The sequence below is a fragment of the Pempheris klunzingeri genome, chromosome 23 (genome assembly GCF_042242105.1).
Source record: "Pempheris klunzingeri isolate RE-2024b chromosome 23, fPemKlu1.hap1, whole genome shotgun sequence".
Taxonomy (NCBI): domain Eukaryota; kingdom Metazoa; phylum Chordata; class Actinopteri; order Acropomatiformes; family Pempheridae; genus Pempheris; species Pempheris klunzingeri.
This window is the reverse complement of record NC_092034.1, coordinates 6185919-6211668: the sequence shown is the minus strand read 5'-3', so window position 1 is coordinate 6211668 and position 25750 is coordinate 6185919. Positions and strand designations below refer to the sequence as shown.

Genomic DNA, 25750 nt, shown 5'->3' with positions numbered 1-25750 from the left:
GACTCAGCCACACACTGCCAGAGTTAGCAGTTGCTCTGGTTTGCATAAGCTTGACGGTCGGTGTGTGGCTTCAGGTGGGCTTGTTGTCTAGACGGAGTGTTTGGAGAAGTTATGTTCTTTTTGGACTTTGTTTTCTCACATTTAACAGTCTTTGACACATCTGAAAATAATACGACTGAACCTTAGGCCTGTCAGTGGATTATTATTATTATTGGCTGAAGGGCTCTGCTGGAAACACTATCCAAATCCCTACAGTGCACAGCAGTGTTGTTTATGAATCTGTCGACAGCCAAGTGAAACAGCCTCTTCCACAAAACACGACTGGAATCCCAGCAGATAGAAACGGATGATGAACCCAGATCCTGCACAGTTTGGTTTACTCTGACAGGCCAAACAGGACATTGTTGTCTCTCTTCACATACCAGTCTCAAGCTCACAATATCGGCATCACAGAGGATCACCAGAGGAATGGGGAAGTGGATAAACGAAGTGAGAGAGGCCGAGAGAAGTGGGGGTGCTGGAGGGTAACATGTTTTCCTCCTGTCACACATTGGGGCTTATCAGCCTCTTCTGTAGCCTTAAAGAATGACAGGAGCTCTGGACTGTGTTAATGTGGTGTCAGCGCAGGCTTTGTTCTCAGGATGGCTCTGCTGGGGATGAATGGGGGAGAGAGAGGGGAGAAGACAGCATGAAAGAAACAGAAATAAAAGAAAGATAAAGCACAGCAGATGAGATGACAGGATTTAGAGAAAATATTTGCAGGCTGATGTAGAGAAATGAGATGTGTGTTGTAGCACGATTATACTATCTCCTTAATGGCTTTTTGTTTGTTCCTGTGTGTCTTTCACACTCGAGCTTTGCATATTTTATCTTTCAAAATGTTCTCTCTGGTTTGTTGCTTAAATAAGCAAGAATTACTTCAGACTTCCATGCATCCATAAGAAGTAACCAGCGTTTACACCAAATTACTTTTCAAGCATTCTATACACATGTTGAATGAGATACTACTGTGTGGCTACTGTGTCATGTTTCATTCAAAATTCAAACTATGAATGAATAATCCCGACAACAATGTTTGGAAGGATTCTTGATTCAGCTGCATCAATAGAGAAATCGTTGATAAATGAAAGGCTGTGAGCGGACTTTTAAAAGGCAGCTACCTTACAGTTACATCACCACCTGTTACCTGCTAGTTCGTCACTCAAGCAAGTCAGCAGACACAAGTGAAGTGCGTCAGTTTTACAAGTGAATTGCATTTGAAATCATTTTAAGCATATTAAATTGTAGTTTTTATTTACTGTAACTTATTTTTTTTAAATGACAGCACTATGGGATACGCAACACATTTTGCCCTTCATTAGCGGAAATGCCAACTGAGATATAAGAAGCATGAATCATGTAGGAAATACAAAAGAAAATCCCAAAAGAAGTTGAGAGAATATACTTTGAATGCAACAGAAATGCTGTTTATTCGGGTTAACAGTTGCCAATATCTGCCAAAGTCCACTTATTAGCTTTTTCCAGAACCTTCGATTGCATGACATGATCTTCATCAGGAGAGGGAGTTTGCTAAGTTGTCATGGAGATAACTCAGTTGTCATTAAAATGGTAATAATGACAGTTAAATTATCTCCATGACAACTGACTGAGCGAACCCCAAACAATAAAAGTTCAAGAAAAAAACTAGTAAGTGGACCTTGAGTTATTTTAAGTTCAAGAATGAACTATTATTCTCATTATTTTGTCTATCACTGTTTATTTTCTCTTTTCAGTAAAAGTTCGGACCCAAAGTCTGCATTTTTGTCTGATTATAATATTCACAATATTTTGTTTATTGATGGATGTTTGGAAATGAGGAAATGCCATTAACAGGCTTACCGTTCGTGACTCAGTAATCAAGATATGAGCTGCTGACAGGAATGCCACGAGTGCAAAAAAACATTCCCTCTCCCCTTCCTCAGAGTTGATATTGAAAGAATTGCTCAATGTTTACAATATTTAGTCCATAAAAGCTTCCTGATCCCAAGAGGAGACGCGTGGCAGCAGTGAGCTTGGACCCGACCCTGAACACAACACATCCATCCGTCTTTGGATGGACTGGACTGTCTGTCTCCTTGTTTCTGTTGCAAGGCAGAGACCAGAGGCATTCACTGTGTCTACGCTGTACATATTTGTGGTCTTGATGTGAATGACCGACAGATCGCGGCAGGGAATGCCACGGGGTGGACATAAATTGAGCAGAGGAATTAAAGTGACAACAGAAGAGGTGGAATTTGTTAAACGTTAAGGATGACTATAAAAATTGCTGAAATGGGAGGCATGTTGCAATAGTTATTTCTTTTCTTCTCCCCTTTCACTCTCTGGCCTCATCCCCCTTGCAGAGGTCTCCAGTGTAAATAAAGAACAGTCAAAATAAAAACAGAAAAGCTGCAAAGGATAAAAGTTTTTTGTGAACTCAGAGGAATGTGGCTGAGCCTGACACCGCATTGGTCATGATCATCCCTCCGCACTGTCATGCTAACGCTTAAACAGAAGTACGTACGCACAGCCACATGGTTTTGCAGTGCTTTGCGTGCAGTCCCCTCCGACCCATTAAAACATACCACATTCAGGGATCTGACACATACCAGATGCCTGTCTGAGGAGGCAGCCGTGCACAGCCTTGCCTGTTTATATCACCTGAGAGAACACACGCACTACATACTGTAGTTATAACAGATTACAATGAGCGCGTAAATAATTTACCTACTCAAAATCAATATGCTTTTTGTTGCACACTCGATTTAGATCTGTGTTAGTGTCATGTAAACCTAGCTGCTCTCATAACAATACTTCTAAGAAACCCCTTTGTAAACATAGCAGCGGATAGACAGTGTCAGCATGCACAATGAAGCTTTCTTTGTTTCTCTTTGTGGATGTGCTCCTCTTCTTTGGCCCTCCGGATTAAAGGTGGAGAGCCCAATTACTGATAAGTTCTGATTGATAAGGGCGTTGAGAGTGATTGCACCAAGTTGAGTTGAATATGTTTCAATAGTTGCTTCTCATTATCATCACTGTTATCTTGAATAATGCAAACTAGCTGGATATAATTTGTAGCGTCTTGAAATATAAATGGATAGTGATGGTTAGTTACTTGCTACAGGTGCATTTATAGTATTGATGAAATGGTGACAGCGTAAAAAGAAAAAAAAAAGAACAAGAGGGCGGAGGATTTAGGGCCCTTCATGGATGCTTCAGTGGGATACCTAGAAGGACTATTATTTGATGGAATTTCAAGGCGTGTGTCATACGGACACAGCTCCTCAAACAAATTGATGATGTGATCCTCTCTTTCCTCCATTCCATAATTCCTGACTAGACCAGCTGACCTCGCTACAAGCTGATTGGCTGTTAAAACAGGTGACGGGCCAGTTCACACCGCTACAATTTGACCCCAAGAAATTCTGAACCTGTTTCGTCTCGTTGTGACATTCATTAGCGCCACTGCCAGAGGACGGATGAAAGCGGCCTAACACTGGACACTGGCCTTATGTTTGCTCAGTTGTTGTAATTTGCCCTTAAATGTTTTTTCAAACTAAAATATATTTCTACCAGGGGACTGCATTGAGCCAACTCATACAACATGTTACATAAACATGCTTATGAAGCTACTCTATTTCCTCAAATTGCATCAATCCTAATCCCAACAGCATCAGTCCCCAAAGCAGACCGTCTGCTTCCCTACACTGTCTGCATCTGTCCAAGTCCTTGTTTCTCAATGTTTTTGTGACGAAAATAAAAGCTGCTGTTGCTCAACCGGAATTGTGGCCCAGTTTTGGTCAAGTTATGAGCGGGGGGCAAATGCCTGGGATTTCCTGAGGACAAGCGCAGAAGGGTTTTTGGGGGGTCAAGCACCAACACCTTCCAACTCCCCCAGCCCCCATTAACTGCTTAAACCGATTGGATGGAAGTTCAGGTTTTTGTTTTTCTTTAGTGAGCAGAGAGTGGAAAGAGAGAGGGGGGGGAGGGGCGATTCCTTACCCTGGACGGAGCCATGCATCTTTTGTGGTGGATGGATGGAGAGCATTCAGTGACTGGGCAAAGATCAGACTGGCTCTGTGCCAGATAGAGCGGGAGAGAGGTACTACCACTAATAGGCTCACTAATAAAGATTATTATTACGGACCACACCTGCAAAGTGATTTACAACATGTAAGATATTATATGATATATGATATTCTGATAGAATGTTATGCTAATAAAAGCCAGACAAATAAAACATTGTGTTAATGTATTATGTAAATCCTGTGTAAACCTACCTGTGAAAGCGTCTTTATGGCTGACTGAGTAATGTGAGCATACAGGTTTAAAGAGATTAGCCAGATTTATTTGGGATTAGAAACCAAGGCGAATCGACTGAACTATTACCCAAGCTGGCTGTCCATTGTAAACATCCATTACAATTTACTGGCCGACTTCCTGGTTCAACCTGACCTACTATATTTTCTGTAGTTGTGTGCACACACTTTTCCTGTCCACTGAGGGATTATTACTGACATTTTGGATGTGCTCACTTGGGGTTTTAACTCCAAATAAAGAGATAGATCAGGTTAAACTGTTTGCTTGGTTACAGCATGACTGATCACCTGAACAATTGTGTTTCTTGTCCTGTTGGACTGAACGCTGAGTTCCCAGGTCTGAGCCATTACTTTGTGAGGACAGTGTTATTATAGCAGATGTAAATTATGACCAAAGGTATGAAAATAAAGCCCAAGTTGTAATAAACCCAAGTAATCATTTAACAAGTGAAACACAAGATGGAATAAGGGAGAAATAAAGCAACATGAGGTCCAGCAATTGAAAGAAAAATTGGCAGCTCTCCAGAAATGCCTAGAAAGGAGTTTTTCTGCTGGTTTTAAAAGAGGCCAGTGTCTGGGCTCCCCTCAGGTGTTTTCAGGCAGTCTTTCATGTCATTTGCCGTTTGAAGTTTTTGCTTTTGAGCAGATTGTATACATCAGTCTTTAAGTACAGGCAGTGTTGAAATCCATATTAGTTCCTCCCTCAACGCCCCATGATTCAGCCCCGTTCCACCCTCATTAAACGACACATATAGGTCTGTAGAAAGCCTTAATTGATGACTACTGCTGCTGTGTTTGTAGGTCAGGGATGCTGTAAAGCAGACCACTCTGTGCCTGTGTAAAAAAGAGACAGAGATGAAGGAGCGAGGAGACTATAAACTGGGCCTAATTAGGACCCTCCCCTGCAGGAGAGCATGAAAAACAAGGAGCCGTGAAACAGCCAGTGGTGCGAAGCAGAACCTCACTGTGTCATTAACACTCCTTCTTCGTCCATCCTGTCCTTCATCTTTCTTTCCATCGCTCTGTCAATTTCTCTGTAATTCTCCCCCTGCCTTCCACCGCTACTCTGATTCCCCCTTTTCTCTCCGCCTTGCTGAGCCTCTGTCCAGCTGTACCGCATCACCAGGAGCTGGAGACATAAATTAGCCGTTTACAGAGCGGTATCAAGCGGACCAGCAACACCTCTTGTTAAATCTGCTCTGATCTGATTCCTAGCTTGAGGACTGGAGGTGGAGACACAAATATAAACCCTCAGCACAGATCGTCATGTATTCATGACTATTTCATTTTATTTACTATCAATCATTTAATGTGACCAAAATATATTTAATGTATGTTGATACAAAATCTGCAATGTTTCACATTTGTATTTTTGTTTTTTTTTGATAAATTACATAAACAATTATTCAGTTATCAAACTTATTAGTAAAAAATCCCAGATCTTGTCTGTAAAAGCGATAACTGGGAGCCATTTTCATATAATTTGTTTAAATTATTATTTTATTTGTATGAAACCCAGTGAAAAACACTTTGGATTGATGCACTTGCTGTATCTTCAAAAGAAGACAAAATGTAAAACAATCACAATAGGAAACATGATCAGGACTAGACTATATAACTATTTAATATAATGTATAATTTTATAAACAAATATGCCCCTTTTAAGGAAAAGAAATGATCTGTTGCTTGTTATTTCACCAAAGCAGTGGGTTTGACAGCGGAAAAATGTGCATACTTTCCTCGTACGTCACAAGTGGGGCCATATCCATACAGAGCATTTTCACGCACATTTACTGAAAAATGGAGCAGGAGGATGGTCTTTTCTCAGAGTGATACTCCAGTGTGTCCAGTATTTATGTTTAAAAGACTTTATGTGCATTTTGCATAATATATAATATTTCCCCTTGCCGTCACACCGTAGCCCATAATGATAACGGTGTTTTTCTTCTTTTTAAATCTTGCACATAATTTAAGCTGACAATTGCGCCCATGGGAGTTTAAGGTGGAATGAATTTCTCCTTTAGCATCTTAAGTGCAATTCTCCAATGTCTTTTTCAAGGCCTTTGCCCTTCTTCAAATCCAACATGTTTGTCCCTTTTCTGTGACCCCATCCGTCTCTGGATGTTTTCACCGACCCTCTTCGGCGCTCTTTCAGCTCCCTCGTACTTCCTTTGACTTTTTGATCCCATCCTCATTATGTGTGTGTGTGTGTGTGTGTGTGTGTGTGTGTGCCACTGTGTGTTTTCTGTTCACTGTTCTCCAGTTGGTGGGAGGTGATGAAGAGGGACACACGCTACGTCAAAGGTCACAGGCAGTCAGCAGCTGCCAGTTCTCTGGAAAAGAAACATCTGTCTCTCTTTTTATTTCTCTTGCTCTGTGACTCACCAATCAGCTTTTGTTCTGACTCATTGCTTCTTCAACTCTAGATATTCCTGTGTTTCAGTAGAAATAGTGTGTCAAATTGCACGAATGCACATACATTGTGCAAGCGTTTTCTTGTGGCAGCGTGAGATGATGTTTGGGTGTGGAGAGTTGGCAGGACGACATCGCAGACACCACAGTTGTTTTCTCTGTCTTTTGTGGCTCCCATTTGGATTAACATCTGCTTTTTGTGCACACAACAGATGACCACTTACACTGATACATAAAGAGACGCAGAAAGTACACACACGCTGGATGGGCCTGTGTCTTGTCAGTGAATCTGTTTTGCAAAAACCATCCTTGAACTCACAAGCCCACAAGCAAAAGCCAACTCTGAGGCTACTGTGTGACCGGCAGAGTGTGTGTGTGGTGTTTAAGTGTATGCAAATGAGTATGTGTGTACATGTGTTGGTGTGTTTTTTACACATGCATGCATTCATGCCTGATAACACATTAATCAGAGTGTTGAATGGGGAAACTGTGACATAACATTTGAAAAGGAACGAAAACAGGCCTTTTTCTTTAAACATGTTAGTGTTAACATTGTGACTGCTATGCTACACTGTCCCACGTGTACTGAGATCATACCGCAGGCTTTTATCACAACATTTCTCAGCACACTGACATCTGTAATCAGGCACACCAGACCAGGGACCAACCTGTGTTTGTACAGTTGTTTAGCGGTTTGCCTCGCTCTCCCGTTCAATCCCAGTGTTCCCTGAGTCTGTAATAAGCGAGCAGGACAGTCTCCCCGTCCTTGGGAATCCGTAAGGGGTATCTAGCAATTGCGGTGAAGTCATTCTCCTTCAGGAATAGGATTGAATAATAAGCAGGCAAACAGCGATAGAACAGGCATTGAACTTCCTCGGTTTCCTCTCCAAAGACTGCCTTGCATCACATCGCAGAAGTTTCACATTCTTGGGATCATGGAGTCCGTGGAGGTCTGCCCCCACCCCCCTCCTCCCCCCCCCCCCCCCCCCCCACATGGAGGCCGTGTAGGTGGACAGCTGTGCAGCAGCCACTCTCACCCCCATCCCATCTTTCTCAATCCACAATCCAGCTGGAGTGCAGACCAGACTACACTGAGACTCGAGTGGTGTGATTTAGATTCTCCTGACATTGCACTGCGATGGGGTTCCCAAACTTTTTCCGCGACAGGTGACCCATGTATTGAGGCTGCAAACATTTCTGTGACCCTTTGGGACACTTTGCACATCTTGGTGTCAGTCTTTGATCATATGAATTCAAAATGTATCCTCAAACTGAGCAAAACTAAACCCAGGTGGCAGCTGTCTGTAGACTGGCTGTGTGATTTTAAGCCTGAAACCTTCTGTTGAAAGTTGCCTGGTTCATAATAGTTGAAATAGTCATTTTATTAGAGCTGGGAGGGTTCCAGTGTCATGCTCAGGGACACTTCAGCAGGGAGGGATTTTCCTATTTAAAGTACATTATGTTTGGTGCTCATTTTCTCTCATTCATACAAGGAATTTGCCATTGGGACTGCCACATGGCGTAATGTGGATGAACTGGTCAATGGTAGACAGATGCTAATTCTCTTTTGTTATGGTGACTTGTCACTGAGGCAACCACACTGTTGAATGTAGAGGTGTGTAGTCTTCAGTCATTAGAGCTGAATGTGTTTGACTTTCTGACACACTGTAGGAATTAAGTGTCCACGTACTGTATGTATCCTTTACATTATTCACATCCCTAAATCCCAACATTTTCAGCTAGCCTGGTGGTCCAGATGAATTCTGCATAAAAGCCATTTACTATACTATTGCTGGCTCAGAGTAAATGTATATACAGTCTGTGTTTACCTGAAATGAATCATTCGAAGTGAGAACCGGTTTCTTCATGTTTCTGTCAGGCCTTTGCGTGAATGTATGTCTGTTTTTGTTGGCTAGATTATACATTTTAATTGTCCGTTTTCATTGTCTATTTATGCACCTCAAGTGTGCATGGGAAGTCTCAGTTAACAGTGGAAAGTCTCCTCGCATGTGAACATTGTTTTTTCAGTGAAATACCCTGGAATTTAAGGCCAGACTTAACAACATTTCTTGTGTGAGAGGAACTTCGACCACAAGCGGCCAGGCCCCTGTCCAGATTTAGCAGCCCACTAGCAATATTGCAGGACTTCCTCTTTCTCCATTGTTTGGATTTGAGCGACAAATCCGACAAATGGCAGACAAACAGAATTGGGTCACGGCATCACAAATATTATAGGATCACAGAAATATTTGTTACCATTATTGTCTGGTTTCCACGTAACACTTACAATGTTTATATATGATGTGGTGATAAAGACTGAATCACAGAGGTTGGCAACATAAAAGGGCGAGTTTCTACATTTAGCTGAGGCTTGGTTATTAAATAATATTGTTGCTGGGGATTCCCAAAGCGACCTCTCCAATTCAGCTCTCAAACAAATGTGCCTGAGAAAACTGGCCAAATTTCTCCTTCCAAGTTTGCTTTGTGAATAGTTATCATTTTAAAGTTTCGATACCAGAAGCTGATTTTTTTCATTTAACAAAACAAACCAACATTTTGAACATTAAATATGAAAAATATTAAAAACTTCTAGACTGTCCATAGAAGAACTTTGCTTGCATGAAATAGTCTGAAATCGGCAAAATTATAATTGAAGAGCTGTCTGATCAGAGAATAACTAAACATGATCTGATCAGATGTCTGATGCCCGGGCCCTCTTATGACCCAAACTGACTTGCAAGATTTGCCTGTTTTGAGGTTTTAGATGGTTTTTAAGTGGAATATATCAGTTTTTTTTAGTTCACCCCTTCTGTTACAGAAAATAAGTAGTTTACGTTAACATGTGGGAAGCAGTGTGTGTATGAATACTGTATGATTTGACGTGTGTGTTTGCAAGCATGTGTTTGGGGATTTTGTTGGACTAAGCAAAATATGTCCCTCTAAGATGAAAACTTCTCCCTCTGTTTGTCATTGTGGCTGAGGAGGCAGATGTTCTCTCTCCCCCTCTGCATCTCCTTTCATCGTTTCCGTCCCAGTCTGTTTTTAGGCCTGGCTAATCGAACACAGCCTCCCCCTAGAGACACAAGAGATTCTCGTGTGATAGTAACTTTGGCTCCCAGGCCCGACGTGTCTGCCAGTTTAAATGACTTACTTCATATTAGGTGAAAGGACTTAAACAGATGAGCTGGACGGTGCTCAGCTTTGTCATTGTCTTTTCTTTTTGACTCCCTATTTTTAAGACAATGTATCCCTATTTTTTTCTATTTTAAATCTCATTGACAGCTAAGAAGTCTTACATGAGCTGCAGTCATTGTATTCAGAGATAAGGTTTGGACTTCACTGCACATGTGAAAAAGTTGTATAAAGCATTTTGTGGCTCCAGAGGGAGCTGCCTGAAATCTGATAAACTGCCTTAAGTCAGCATCAGTTGGGTCTGAAGACTACAAGTCTGTAAATGAAAAAAGTGTGGGGGTGTGGAGACAGACTGTAGGTCACCAGACCTGCTAGAGGGTAGCAGCTAGAGGGTACAGTAGTTGCTACCTGCTGAACACATCTCAGACTCATCTGTCAGCCGTCGCGTTGCATTGTGGGTAATGTAGGCATCAGGTTTTGAAAAGGAGGAAGAATGCATGGAATAAAAAAGCTGATATTTACGGTGGCCGGGAGGTGCAAAACAATTTTACAATACAAGAAACACTTTTACAAAGCTGGAGACAAATTTACATTTTAGAAAACATTTTTACAAATCAGAAAACAAAATTACATTGCCATAACACATTTACAAGTCCTGAGACAAATTTACATTTGAGAAAACAAATTTACAAGACGTGAAACACTTTTACAAACGCAGAGACAAATTTACAAGTAACTTTTTCAACCGGAAAGGGAATGTACCGCGTTAATCGGCTTATATGTTCGCCACAAAACGGGCAAAAGACCACTTGACTGCCGTCCATCGTGGGTCGCCATGAGCTCCTTATCACTTCCGGTTCTACTCGACAGTTGGTACATTCCCTTTCCGGTTGAAAAAGTTACTTGTAAATTTGTCTCTGCGTTTGTAAAAGTGTTTCACGTCTTGTAAATTTGTTTTCTCAAATGTAAATTTGTCTCAGGACTTGTAAATGTGTTATGCCAATGTAATTTTGTTTTCTGATTTGTAAAAATGTTTTCTAAAATGTAAATTTGTCTCCAGCTTTGTAAAAGTGTTTCTCGTATTGTGAAATTGTTTTGCACCTCCTGGCCACCGTAGATATTTCTGGTTCTGTTGCATCAATATTGGTCGTTTTTTACTGTTCATCCTGAGTCCAACATTGTTGCAGGAATTCAGTCCAAGATCATCCTACGTTTTTTCCATGAAAGTCCTTGAACACACTCAAACCAACAATTAGATCATTTGAGTGTCTCTAAATACTTTTAAAGACTTTTTGTCTACGGCAGTCAGACCCAAGTCCTGTGATTCCTCCTGCAGCCATAAATCTTTAACAACAGGTTACAAATACTTCATAGTTTTTTAAAGGCTCAGCACTAGCTTATAGCAATAGCATTTGTTGTTTGATGCTCTAGTGAGTATTTGCAATAGCAGTGTAAACGGGATTGACTCCAAATAAACTATAAACTGCAAAGAACTATAAACCAAATAAACTGCCCGTGTTCATTGTGATGAGGGAACTTGTGCAACACTTGTGTTTTTTGGATAAGAGTGGAGGTCTATGGTACAGAAGAATAAGATATATATACATTTTTAGCTACTGTATCCAGACAGTAATTGTTAAACAGATCAATTCATTGTTTGATCTTTTTTAAGGGTGTTTTTTTCTTTATTAAATTAATATTTCTCTCTGTTGCTGCAGGTTTTAAAAGAAAAATAACTGCCTCTTTAAAAAGACAGGAAGTACGAAAGCATGTGATGTTATGATGCATCATTTAACTTCATTACTAGTTATTTGGATTGCTCAAATATTGCTTTAACTTTAAATAAATATCTTCTGATCACAGAGGCTTGCACTTTCTGTTCCTAAGATCATTACTGCATACAGTAGATCTCTTTGACCAGGTGCTGTCTCTACATACTGTACGCCTACAGCCAGTCCAGACACAGCGGGCTCTTTCTGTTTTATGGTCACCTGGCCCGCTGACGGTCCACTTCCTCTCTAAATGAAAGGTACAGTGCAGCAGAGTTAACTTCGCAACCACAGGCAGAAAGCAGATGGACCCAAAACGAGACTGTTGGCTGCTGCGTAATTCAGACCACTGCAGGTTCCAAACACAATTAGTTTCAGTATGGGGTCTGATTTTTGGCTGAAGTCGTGGAGCAGTGATACATTTGAAAGGAAATTCACACCGTTTTCTCCATGTTCATCTTCCAGCTTTTCTTTCTTATTTTAGACTCATGGCTTCTTGTTCTTTCATCATTCATCCCTTCCTGTCCATCCCTTCCTCCCTCCTTCGTCCCGATTCCCGTAACCAGAAGCCTTGTCCGGCCTTTCTAAACTCTGTGTGTGGGGGCGTGTGTGTGTGTGTGTGTGTGTGTTTGTGTGTGTGCGAGACCATGCATCTGTCTGTGTACATTTCTACCTGCCAGCACATACAACCTGCCAGGAATTGAAATTTTATATTTTTTCGATACAGTATTTCCACTGTTGTGCTCCGGGTGAATTATTATTCGCATTAAAAATAAGTAGGCTTCCTGTAAACCTTAAATGAAGCTGTAAAACAGATTCCTGAGGACTTGAACGGAGGGGACGCTTTTAGCTGTCGTTCTGTCTTATGTAAGATGCCTCCTCTGAGTTTAATGGTTGCATCGACTGCTGTTGTTATGTTGTTTTGTTGAATAACTGTCACACATGCTGTCTGCACCAGAACAGGTATACCACATGGTTCTTCTGTGTGTGTGAGTGTGTGTGTGTGTGTGTTTGATGTGGGTTACTGGGTGCATTTTAGTGCCAGCAGCCAGTGCCTGCTTTACAGTCGGTTAACATCTCCTGGCTGACCTGCTGCTGGGTTTCAGCTGAGAGGGAGGGAGGGGGAGAGTGTGGTGAGAGGCCAGGCTGGCACTGCCTCAGCAGTGGAAATTCACACCTGGCCTCTGGCTTAGCGACGAGTAAATGAGTTGTGAAGAATATTAGTACTGTGGATTCTCTGTTGCACCTCCTGTACAGAACAGCTTGTAATTGAACCTGCTCGTTTTTTGACGCCTTCTGTAATGACATAAGCTGGATACGTCTGAAGTTACGCCAACAAAGACACCGATATGAAGTGAAATCAGTTTTTGTCCCGTTATAGCAGTAAAGCTCATAAATAGTCTTGGTGCTCACACTCAGACGTCCCATGTGGAATATTTTTTGCATATTTTTGGTATTTATTAAAAGTTTTTAAATGATGTGTGTGGGTGTGGGTTGTGAAAATTTATGATTTTCTCATTTCAAGTGCACAACACCAAATTAAACTGTCTTAGAAGCCGTCTGACACTCCCTTTTTCTCTGTGGCCTGTTTTGATTTGGAACCTGCTGTAGTCAATACTACGGGTTTGTTTTTCCAATTAGCACAAATTACATTTGGATCTGCTTGAATCGACTATGACGTGAGTAACAGTGCAGCACCCAAGACAGGAATGGCAACTGTAATCTGTTAGCAGATTAGCTTTATTTGAAAACGTATTAAATTATACAATAAATGGAGAGCTGAAGTCAGAACGTCACATCCCGTGTAGCTTCTGTTCCACTTGCTCCTGTAACTCAGTGCAATTTGTTATTTAGCTTTTTTAAAATTGCAATAAACATAAAATCAATTCATGTTGATTGATAATGCCTTGTTTTTTATTAGTTTTTTCCAGATATAAATGGAAAAAGAGCAAAACTTGAACATTAAATCCACCCTGCATTTAGCATTAACAAACAAATATACCAAAAAATGTGATGCATGATGCACATAAAAATAATAATAATTTTTTTTTATGATGCTCGTAAAATTAGAGCCAAGACAATTAGTCAACCAATTAATCAACTGAGAAAACCAATCTGCAACTACTTCTGTTAATCCTCTCGCACTTTTATGATAAACTGGAACAAACCACAACAGGCATTCCTAAATGCCATCCGACACCCAGTGGATCAAATGATTACTTGATTATACAAACATTAATTAAGCAAGTCGTTTTGTAATCATTCCTGAGAGAGTTTTCCAAGCTGTTCCACTGTAGACGTGACGGTAAAATAGTTGGCACACAGGAACAAGAACAACACAGAAGAAAATTACTTTGACTTTGGGGAGCAACTGATAAAGGTTTTTCCCTGCAAAGAGCACCAGTAATCGCTGTGAATTATGGGAATTACCAGCACAGCAAATTGCTTGTGTGAAACTACCGATATAATGGCTGATAAGGGCTGTTGTCTCTGGTAATAACATAATTCAAATAATCATAATCTGAATTAGTAGTAGTTAATCTCAAGCCATCAGAGACTCATGAGATCACTGGATATCAGAGAACTGGACACACATTACGTCACTTGATATATGTCAGTGAATAACGTCACATTTAATCAGGTAATCTGTAATTCATGAACAATCCCGTGTGAAAGTAACCTTTGAATCCTGATAAGACTTTGTGACAGATTCACTTGTTCATTTTCACTCCTCTGCAGCTCAAGTGTTGAGACGGTTTTTGTGCAGGTTGATTGATAGTGAATGAAAGAATGTTGGAGGACCTTCATATGACCCCGTCTTCTTCATCTTTACAGCATGTCCACTGATCGGACTCAGGTGATGCTGATAGGAAACATATTTTATTATGTCTGTGTGTGTGCAGGTGATCAAAAGTTTGTTTTGTAATGCAGTCCATGTGCGCCTCCCTGCAAACCATAACTGGCTTTAGATGCTCATAAACTTTTCTTTGATTGTTGCATTTCTTTCAAAATGAAAATGTTCTATGGTGTTTGGTGCCACGACGCAGCTTTCCCTGCTTGGAATAATTAAGATGCTGAGCTGAGCTTGTCTTTTTTACCTAGCCAGTGAGATCATTTAGTAATTTTTGTCACATTTTCCGCCACTACATGTCCAGACATGAATATGATCAAAGTCTCCTCATAAATCTGTAAAGCTGTTTTTCAGTTCCAGTCACAAAGCTTTTTAGCTGTCTTACAGTCATGAGGCAGTTTTTCATTTAAGCTTAATTTTCTTTTATACATGTCCATCATCCAGTCTTTCCACCCAGTTGTCTGTCTGCGTCTTCGTATGTGACATTACGTACATTTACAGTATTTCTCCTCTTCCCCTACCAGCATGTCCACCCGGCACCTACAAACCAGAGGGAACACCAGGAGGCCTAAGCACCTGCCTGTCATGCCCCGACCTGCAGCACACCTCCCAGCCTGGCAGCACCTCCCTCAATGACTGTGCCTGCAAGCCGGGCTATCAGCCAGTAGGCATGACCTGCCAGAGTAAGAGGAACTGATCTGTTAACCGCACTATCATCTGCCTTTGATTGAACCTGATGGCTCTCAGCTCTGGATGCAAAAAAAAAAGTCCTTTTGATACATTCTCATAAAACAGATCAGTGATTCATCCTGCATCCTCTTTATTAAAGCTTTCAAATTTGTTATCTTAACTAGTTTCAACATTAAATGACATCTGCATAAGAAATAGCTCCAGCGTGAACAGTGTGTTTCACCTGAGTAGTTAGCACTTAGCAGAACTGACTAGTAAGTGCGAGCAGTAATAATTCTTAATAGCTGAAAGCCAAGGGAAAATTCGCCATGTGCACAAACTAAAAATAAAGCACATCAAGAGAGAAGCCAAGGAAAAAGGCATCACATAACTTTAATATTACTGTTTTCCATAATTACACTTGAACAGAATGATTACAACATCGTGTGTAAGTGGAGCAGATTTTATGACCGTTTGATAACCCTCTCATGACGCCTTTTCAGGAACCATAATGCAGTTTGAATACATCCCTCACGAGTGTGAAGAAGAGAGTTTACTGGGTCTGAAATTAATGATTTGGCGATACCACGGTGGCAAAGGATTTAACAGTCTTGCCTCAAAGCAACACAGTAAAGCAGAACTTACCTGACTTATCTACACACAAGGGCAGCCAGTCAATAAAGGCAGTAAATAAATAAATAAACAGAAAAATCCCTCTAACATATTTTGCACATGATGTACCTCTGAATAATGTCCTAAATTCCTCCTTCCAAGTGCATACTTTAGCTCTCCACCTCACTCTGTCCCCAGAAAGTCAGTCAGACAAGGACAGTAAAACCCTGGAAAGAGTGTGATTGTCATGCCTTATGAGTTCGTAATGATGGGGAAAAAAGATTTTAACATGTGAATAAACATGTTTCATGAAGTAAGAAATGTGGGAGAATTTGTTGCCAATAAGCACATTGGGCAAGGCTGAAAAGTGGATTTGTAAATGTGGTGATACATGAAGATGAATGAGCTGGAACATAAACACAGTGTCCCACAGACGTATGAGGCTCATATCTGAGTGCCCCATATTATGAATCTGCTTCCAGTAATTTCCGTGGCCCACTTGATGAATGAGCCAGTGATTTCCACACAGCAGTTTATCTGAACACACTGATGTTCATTAGTCATCAGTTTCACGGACTGCCTTGTGCTTTCTCTTCCTCGCTCTGTGTAGATTGGGGAGGAGATGTTTGACAACTTGTAATTTTCTGCTTTCACGCTTTCTTATTGTATTTGTCAGGAACATTAACTTCCACTGTGCCAGTGTTTCTCACCAGCAGGCTTTCAGTGTTAGGTTGTTTATTTCTACATGTCTTTTTGCGTTAGCTCCAATATGATATTAAGACTCACAGCATTTTTCTCCCTTCTTCTCTTTTCTTCTCTGCTCTCAGTGGTATACTGTCCACTACTGTCGCCTCCAGAAAATGGCTTTTTCATCCAAAATGTATGCAACAACCACTTTGATGCTGCCTGTGGCGTGCGATGCCAGCCAGATTTCGACCTCCAGGGAACGAGCATCAGACTGTGCCAGGCTGATGGCACCTGGTCAGGGACACCTGCCAGCTGCAGAGGTGAGGACGCAACAGGCCTGATGCATGATGATCAGATAAAAATCTTCACAGGCGGACATATCAGGAGTCTTTTCATTAACTTTATGTTGTCTCTCTAATGTCAAGATGACAGAAAATAGTGAAAATGCCCTCTCTGATAAGGCAGAACTCCTTACATTGGATAGGACAACAAGTAAGCATTGAAATGTGATAAGAATTTGTCCCTTCAGGCTTACTGATCATCTGAATATCAGTCAAGCCGCTTAATCAATCAGCAAATGAATGGTGTCGGTAAATGACGTGCTTTTTGCATAATGTGTACAGTATCATACATTCTTATATAAATCTGGCTATATTGTGATTACAAACAAACTTACAAGCTTGTTTGATTAATCCCAGCAGACACCACATGTCATTATATAATTTTTTATCATGCTTTGACGTTCATCAAAGCTCTCAGAGCCTGCTGCCTCCCTTCTAATGCCTGCGTACCTTCATAAACCTTTATATACCACTAAATCGACTCATCAAGAATCAGTTGTTCTGTTGTAATGATTTGCTGCGAGTCTCCCACAGGCCAGGGTGAGAGTTGGTGTGTTAAGATTTTCGACTGCTACCTCTTTCTGCCAGGCCAGATGTTGAGAGGGAGAAAGGACAGAAAAGGCAGAGAGAGTTCATGGAAGGAGTGACTGGAAGGAAGAAAAGGATCTGAGGAAAGGAAGGACAGAAGGACGCAAGAGTGTTAGGGAGTTCAAGAAAGCAAAGAGGAAATAAAGACAGGAAGAGGGAGTTGGAGAGGTCAAGAGATTAATGAGGAAAATGCCAGTTTTAACAGAAAGACAGCAGCAGTGTGACTCATTGAAATACCAAGACACTGAATATTCAAGGGTGTGTGTGGAAGATTTATAGTGGTGGCTACGGGTATATATTTTCTGAGTGTGTGTGCATATGTCTGCTTGTATGTGTTACACTAAGTCTAGTCTTTGCCACATACTGTAAGACCTCCCAACTAGTTGAGCCCTGAGGGAGGGGGTCTCCTCTGAACCGCCTGTCTGTCTATGGGTGGTGATGAGAAATAACACACCACACACCCTCTTCTAGACCTCAACATAACTCATAACAGGCACACATGAGGATTCTTTGTTTTATTTCATAGGGACTTTCACACTTTAGGTTAAATGATAGGTCCCAAGTTGAAGCAAACGTGATGATAGTTCTGTACATTCCTGCAGTAGATTTACTACTTTTTACTCTTTTTTTGATTCATATACAATACCTGTGTTTACAAGTTTAGCTAAATTGGCCAAAAAAAACCATGAAAGGTTTCTGACGATGCTTTTTCATCCCCGTCTGTTGCATTTTTCTTCATTTTTAATCTTTAAATAAAAGAAAGGTTTTCCTTATCTGTCACAGTTTTCAGCAAATTAGACTGCAATAGATAAAAAGAGGTAACAATACATCTGACGGTACGTGGATCCAGTGAAATAAAGTAACTTGTTTTTGGATTGGATCCTCATGTTTGTTGCTTTCAACCCGCAGTGCGCTCTTGCACACCCCTCTCTCGGCCCCAGCATGGCTTCCTGAGGTGCAGCGATGGCGGCGCCTCCCACAGGGCAGAGTGTCAGGTGGGCTGTGAGCGAGGCTACAGGCTAGAGGGAGACTCCAGGCTCACCTGCCAGGCCAACTCCCAGTGGAGTGGACCCCAACCTCGGTGTGTGGGTAAGCCTTCATCACCTCCATCCACCATCTACCATGTGTGTGAGAAAATCTGTTGCGATGAGGAGGAAGAAAAACAAAGTTGCATCTTGATTGAGGCAGATCTTCTTTTTTTGTATAGTAGAAAGTGAGACAATCATTTTGTAATCAGTTTATGTCTGTGATTTCAGTTATTATTTCATTACTAGCTAATTCATACCAGGCTTGAAATATATGTGAACAACCTAATAGAAATCTGTTGAGAGACACAGTCACAGCTGAATTCCAGCATAATTCATTTTACTAATGTCCTCTTCAAAGGAATTCATGTCTCAGCTACCAGTTTTTTTTTTTTTTTTCAGTCTTGTGGTTCCCTCATCTGTGGAGTTAAATTAGGTGTCTTTATTTGGTTATTCAATTTTTCATTATTTTCTATGATAAATGGTGCAGCCATGCGTTCACCCAAACACACACAATAGATTTCTTTAGCAGTCCATCTTTCTTATAGCCTGGCTGTATTAAACTGTAAGCTCATACATTAGTGATTCCTGTCTGGCCGAACAAACAGACAATTTATCAAATGAATGACTTTAAAATAACACATGATATGGGTATTTCTATGTAAAAACATGTGGTTTTACACACATATGTAAACACACATGAGAACATAGACTCACACATGCACAGTGGTTAAACATATGGCGTGTATTTGCACAGAGCCACACTACATCATCCAGAGAAAGACACATCTGCTTTCTCATAGCAAAACTACAGTCACCACATATACACTACACATGCACACAAAATTACCCACACACTTCAGAACTGATAGTTAAGTTAAAATAGTTGCACACACTCATGCCCGCCGCAGAGAGCATCGAGGTCAGGCACACCAACACACAAAAAAGGGACAGTGTGAGAGCCACAGACCTCCGGCCTGCTCTGACTCACTTCCAGCCAACCAGCTAGCTGCTCTATTTAAAAAGAATCCGACCCGTCTGCTTCCGGAGAACTCTCTCCGTTTATCAATAACTACCATCTCTTTTCCCGCGTGCTCTGACTGAGTTACAGCTTGTTTGTTTGACCATCTCAGTGTTTCCCCGCAAACTGTCGTTACCTCTTTAAGTCAGCTAAGAGGGCTCTGTGGGCTGCCGTTGCAGCTGAGTGGTTTGTTTTAGTGTTTGTTTGCACTGTGGTGAAACGGGATCGCCTCGGCTGCCCTGAGAGGATGCAGAGATATTTTTTCATCTGATTGAAATCTCCCTCTCAGTGATTTCTCCCTTTTATAGCTCCTGCAGCTAAAGCCATTGAAACAGGAGTTATAGCAGGGGAGAATGAGAACGATCTATCCATCATCAAGTGAAAGCCACACTGGCCTGCATCCCAAAAATGTATAAAAAGCCTCCAGAGTGTGAGTCCTGTGGTCAGTGCTTTCTTAGGTTGGTATCTGACCAAATGTTTGTTGTTTTTGTGCCAGTTTTTGATAGACAGCCCCTGAAAATAGCTTTATTGTAAACATTTATAGTAGAGCCAACTCAAAGAAAGATTTTATCACATATTTGGGTAAAAACACAGGAAACACGCTCATAATCTTGGAAGAGGGTTTATTTGTCCGTTCTTTTCTGTCCAGACCAGCTGTATCTTCTAGCACTCAATAGATTTTTTTTCTGCAGAAAGCTGGATTTCATTAATGCCAAATGCCAATTCAGCTCAATGCAGCTCGGAAAACTTTTACTTTTTACTTTTGATAGTGAACAATACAAAAAGATGAAGGTAGAATCCAGTTCAGCTCACTTATCTGCTGTGGTCTTCAGATATTCTTTACAGAACAAAACAAAATTACATCAGATATCACATTCATCTCTCGGTTTCTCTCACTTTCTTCCCAGAGGTGCGTTGCCCCCCTATCGTGACCTTGAAGAATATCTTGCTGTCGCCCCCTGCCTGCGGGAAGAGGGCAGTGTCGCCGGGCTCCGCTTGCCTGCTCACCTGTCGTCAAGGTTACAGTCTCCAGGGAAACAGGAAGGCGGTGTGCCTGGGCTCTGGGAACTGGACCGCCAATGTCCATAAAGCCGTCTGTACAGGTAACATACTGTGTGTGTGTGTGTGTGTCCTTAAAGAGGAAATTCATCTTTTCACTTTCACAGGTTGGGGGCAGCTGAAAGAGCTGTAAATTGGTTGTAGGGTTGTAACAAGGATGTTAAATATGTTGAGGTCAAAGGTCAAGACTTTGGTAAGCGAAGGTCGGATAGTGGAGTTTAGGTGAAGATTTTTTCACCAATTAGTTGGGTAATTTAATCGGGGACATGTAGATTTGAATTAATAGTGCAACATTGCTTTCTTAACAAGACTGGAGAAGAGCTGGGAGACGATTGGCTTTCCAGAGAGAACAGAAGCAAAGGAGACAGTAAGCCTGGCTCTCTCTACAGACACAAAAAAAGACACTTACAGACAATACTAAAGCCTAGTAATTAACATTTTATGTCTTGTTAGTTAATACTGCACACAAACAGAAATGTAAAAACAATATGTGATTTAATGAAGAGTTATTATTGGCTGTTACTGTTGACACAGACATGAGAGGGGTATTGATTTCATCTTTCTGCAGACTACAGAAACGACTTCTACCTGTGGAAAATACAAATAGATAAAAAGATCAGAAAAACTTGTTCTTGGCATTACTCGGCAGTACATAACAGCCAGATTTCCCTCCTTGGGTAGTTTGCAAGTTCAGTTTGGCACACAGGGACTACAGTTAATTTTACAGGCTTAGCGTGTATGACACTCGTAACATGTAGGTTTATTTGCAAGGCAGAAGGAGATGAATTGTTAAAAGAGTAAAAAAAAAAAAAAAACTATGAGACTATGGAGAAAAAGGAAGATATAAACTAGAAAACAGCAGGAAACTTGGAGGGAGAAAGTTTTCCATTCTCTATTCCCTCTCTTTGCATTTTTCTCCACTTTGTTAGTGGTGAGAATGGCGCTAACCCCATTTTGAAGCAGGACTCGGGTCACTAACTCAAACCATACCATGTCCGAGCTCCCTTGTCTCTCCCCTCCACTCCGACTGGGCTGGAGATCATTATAATAGACTGCAGCCGTCCAGATGCCTTGCAGGTGAAACAGGTGGTGCTCTCCCCGTCTCCCCTCGAATGTCCTCAATCCCCTCATTTCCTCATGGTGAAAGTTTGCTAATGAAGGCACTGCTGTCATTAAGGGGAGGAAGAGGTGCCATAAAGATGAAAACGAATGGAGAGGCAGGGCGGACAGGGAGGTGAGAGGGGAGGATGAGTCATCTGTAGGTGTTTTATAATGGCCTGGAAGAGAGAGGATGAATTTTTCTGAACCCCTCGGGCATAAATGAGCTGAAGAAAACAGCATGGGAAGAGAAAAAGCTAGATCAAATAGAAAATGCAGATGAGATAGACAGAAGGAGTGTCAATATGGGCAGCACATTATGAGGAGATGAAGAAATAGAAAGTTATAATAGAGTTGAAAGTGCTCTTTTTGAGCTTCTGGCTTCTTTCACCTCTCACTTTGTGATGATGACACCTAAAGTGAAATATTCCTCTCTTGTTATGAAGATGAATGGAGCCGATTGGAGCTAAGTATGTTAGTGTTTAGCAGAGACGGATGCCTAAGTGGATGGGTCATCAGGTCCAGATGGGAACAACTCTCTTACACAACGCAACAGGCATGACTACTGTCGATCGATGGGAGATTTCTAGTCTTGGAGGCTTCAGGCTCGAACTGAGTTGAACTGAGCTGTGCTGCTTCACATTATTACAACATGCTGTACGGAGAATGAGAAAAAGGAAGAAGCAGTTTCATCCAAGGGTCAAGTTGAGTTGCCACTAGCCAGCAAGTCAAGTGTTTTTTGTTTTTTTTATTATTATTGTTCTTACAAACCCACAAAATACATCATAGTACTTACACAAAACAAATAGCAAAGGTAACCTCATTGCTAACACAACTATACAAATTATAACAGACATACCACATATATACATGTAAATGCATATATATGTGTGTATATATATATACATACATGCATATATGCTCACATGTCAAGTACTATATGCAATTGTAATACAAAAACAAACCATTTCTACACCAGTTAGAATTAAATACCTCATCCAATAGACCTAAAGTAAAAGAAAAAAGTAAAAGTAAAAATAGAATACTAATGAAAGTGAGAGTGTCTGATATTGTCTTGATATTACAGCCAGACTTTTCTGCTTGTTTGCGACCTTGCAAACATGTCCATGTTTCTCAGATCTCAATGCTACTGCTGTCCCATTGCTGTTTACTTTACCTGGCAGTAAATGCACTAGATTAGCTTTTAGCATGAGGTTTGTTTTCATTTGAAATCTGTTAACCCAGGTCAAAAACAATAATTTATCTGCCTCTGAAAGTGCACAGGCTTCACATTGTCTTTAATCAGAGCAGTTTGAAAACAAAGAAATGTTTGATTTCAAATGTCACATTCAATATGTATGATGGTTTACAGATATTTGTACCTTAAATCTGATATGTTGGTAAAACTGACCCCGACTACGGGCTTACAAATGATCAATAAGACAGAAGTTACAATGATAATGTGCAATTACAGCAGTCAAGAGTCAAGAAAGTCCCTGTAGCATGATGACAAAGACTGCAGGCTCAATGCAGTTCAGGTACGGCTTCCAAATTCAATAGAATTGGTCTGTTTTTGAATGAAATATTCATGGAAGATTGTCTGATGGCACTTTGTCATTAATCCACTGCAGTAAAATGTTCTTCCCTGCAGCGTAAGTAAGAATACAGTACAGTCTCTTATTGTTTTTTTATGGGACATGTCTGCTTGGGAGACCCAGCATGAGGGACACTGGGTCCATCTCTAGTTCCAAACACAGTATTTTTTCCACTTCAGATTGCGTATTGGTTTATAACATTGACCTAAGACAATAAGTCAGAGTAACGATTTCTGTCTTGCATTTAAGGCACGTAGGTGAAAGAGCAGTTTTGAAATGATGTCTATGGTTGGCAGATATATGCATTCTGTGTATAATCTATAAACTGATGCACAATCATCATTTACACTGCAAATTAACAGTGGTCTGCAGGGACTGATAGGGTTCCTCCAGACGGGGGTGCAGCTTCCACCTTATAAAACTGAAAAAAGACGACACCTTACTTGGATTTACCAATAACAAGTTTGGATATTCTGTTTTACTGATGTATTTAAGGTGGAGCTTCCTTTTCCATGATCCCAAGTGTTTGGACAATGACATAAAGGATGTTTCAGACGTCATCTCCCTTCTATCTCTATTAACCTGTGCTCTTTGCCATTGTGGCCTGATGTTGAGCTAATGGATGAACAGAGATAAGGGACAGTGACAACCATATACAGTATGAATGTAACATCAGTGGGATTTGGCCTTGTTGGAACGATGCCAGTGGTGCACTCTCTCTTTGATTCAGTAATGACCATTAATGAGGGAGTGACGTCTTGTGATTAAAGAGGTCACGGGTCGGATGACTTCACACATGCACTTCCTCAGTGATAATAAGGAGCAGGCTGAGGTCTGTGGATACAGGATGTGATGGGGTGAACATATTTGAATCTTACTGTAAATTCTAATTTAATTTGCTGGATTCAGATAAAGCATTTGCAGTGTCCAGTCACTCATCTGATTACCTCCCTCCTCTAAAACGTATAGTTCCTTTTTCTCTGTGTCTCTTCAGATACCGAACCGCCGTGGATCCAGTGCCCCGGGAGCATTGTTGCAGAGACGGATGAGCGCCGCGGCACCGCCAACGTTAGCTGGAACGTCCCAGCTGCCACCGACAACTCTAAAGAAGAGGTCGGATACTTTTCAGAACAAAGTGTGCCGTAGGAAGGATGCAACTATAGATGATTTCTATTAAAGATTTGAATTTTTTTCAATAAAATATTGGAAAATATTGAAGAAGTTGATAATCAGCAAACTCCAACATTCAGAAGCTGAAACTACAGGATGTTTGTCTGATAAATGACTTTTACAATTATCAAAAATGTTGCAGATTATACACTGTTGCCCATAAAGTTGGAATAATTGCTCAATGCCCCCAATGTTGTTAAAGCCTGAATACACAGTTTGCAAAGGTTAATTGTGGTTTAAGTTTCACTGTGATATGTTTGGAAGAGTTTGATCAATAAAGTTGAGAAGATATACACTTTATTTATCAAGAATAAATCACACTGTCACAATCATTTCATGAGAAGAGGTAAAAAAACATTTTATTCCAACTTTATGGGCAACAGTGTATCTTGGCACAGGCCAACAGTGTCTCTCATCTTAACACTATTCGTTTAGTCCAGTTTTGTATTAGGTCTTCATACTTTTCTGTCTCTCCCTCCTCCAGGTTGCGGTGCAGGTGAAGCCAGTCTACACACCTCCCCAGCTGTTCCCTATCGGAATGGAAACCATCACCTACATTTCGACCGACCGCTCGGGGAACCAGGCCAACTGCTCCTTCACAGTTACTGTCATCGGTGAGTTCATCAGTCTGGAGACTACATCAACGCAAACAATCTATGCTGCATATGGCCTGCGGCATGACTCGCATGGCTCTTTTTATTGAGAGAGAGGAAAAGCAGTAAAAAGGTGAAAGACTTTGGTCACACGAAGGCTTTTTTAGGTCTGTTTGTGACAATTGCTTATCTTTCCTAGAATTTAATCAATTACAAAAATGACGGCAATATAAAGCAAAAACTCTTTGACTGGTGGTAGTATCCCCCAATATCCCCAGTTTGGTGAGTTAATGAGCTGAAAACAACACAAAGGTTTTGCTACAAAGACTGGGATTGTCTCATTTTTCTACAAAACAAAACCATGAAGCATCAGAATAATTTGAGACGCTATACTTGTACAAAAGTTCTACAGCGGTGGTAGCTTTAAAGAAATGACTGACAGACAGACATCTGAGGCGAGGCATCTCTCTACCGTGAGGTCAGCTTTTTGGCTTTCTATTTGTTGTTTTTTCTTGTTTTTTTTTGTCCCTGCTAACACACAGCTGAGCTCCTTTGTATACATACGAAAGATGTTTTAGATGGCTGATACAAACATTTATTTTTTCGTGGCAGTGCCGACAAAGTTCAATCTTCAAGTGCAAGTCGCATGTAGCGTGTTGTTTTTGTAGCATTCTAAACCACAATATCTACCTGGTGGTCCACTTCTTCGACCTCACAGCAGAAATCAAGGAAAACAGAAATTTGAATGCTTGAATGTTTTGACCAGTCCGAGGTATTTGTCAGATATAAAA

The 25750-nt window shown here is 40.9% G+C and overlaps 1 protein-coding gene across 3 annotated transcripts in view; it reads left to right on the top strand.

Annotated features, from left to right (window-relative positions):
• Positions 1 to 25750, top strand: part of svep1 (sushi, von Willebrand factor type A, EGF and pentraxin domain containing 1) — an 84558-nt gene that overhangs the window by 27648 nt on the left and 31160 nt on the right. For all 3 annotated transcript variants that reach the window (XM_070854385.1, XM_070854386.1, XM_070854384.1), the window contains exons 4-9: positions 15026 to 15184; positions 16610 to 16789; positions 18308 to 18487; positions 20353 to 20547; positions 24191 to 24309; positions 24851 to 24980. In XM_070854385.1, the coding sequence (XP_070710486.1) occupies positions 15026 to 15184; positions 16610 to 16789; positions 18308 to 18487; positions 20353 to 20547; positions 24191 to 24309; positions 24851 to 24980 (963 nt within the window). The remainder of the gene's footprint in view (positions 1 to 15025; positions 15185 to 16609; positions 16790 to 18307; positions 18488 to 20352; positions 20548 to 24190; positions 24310 to 24850; positions 24981 to 25750) is intronic.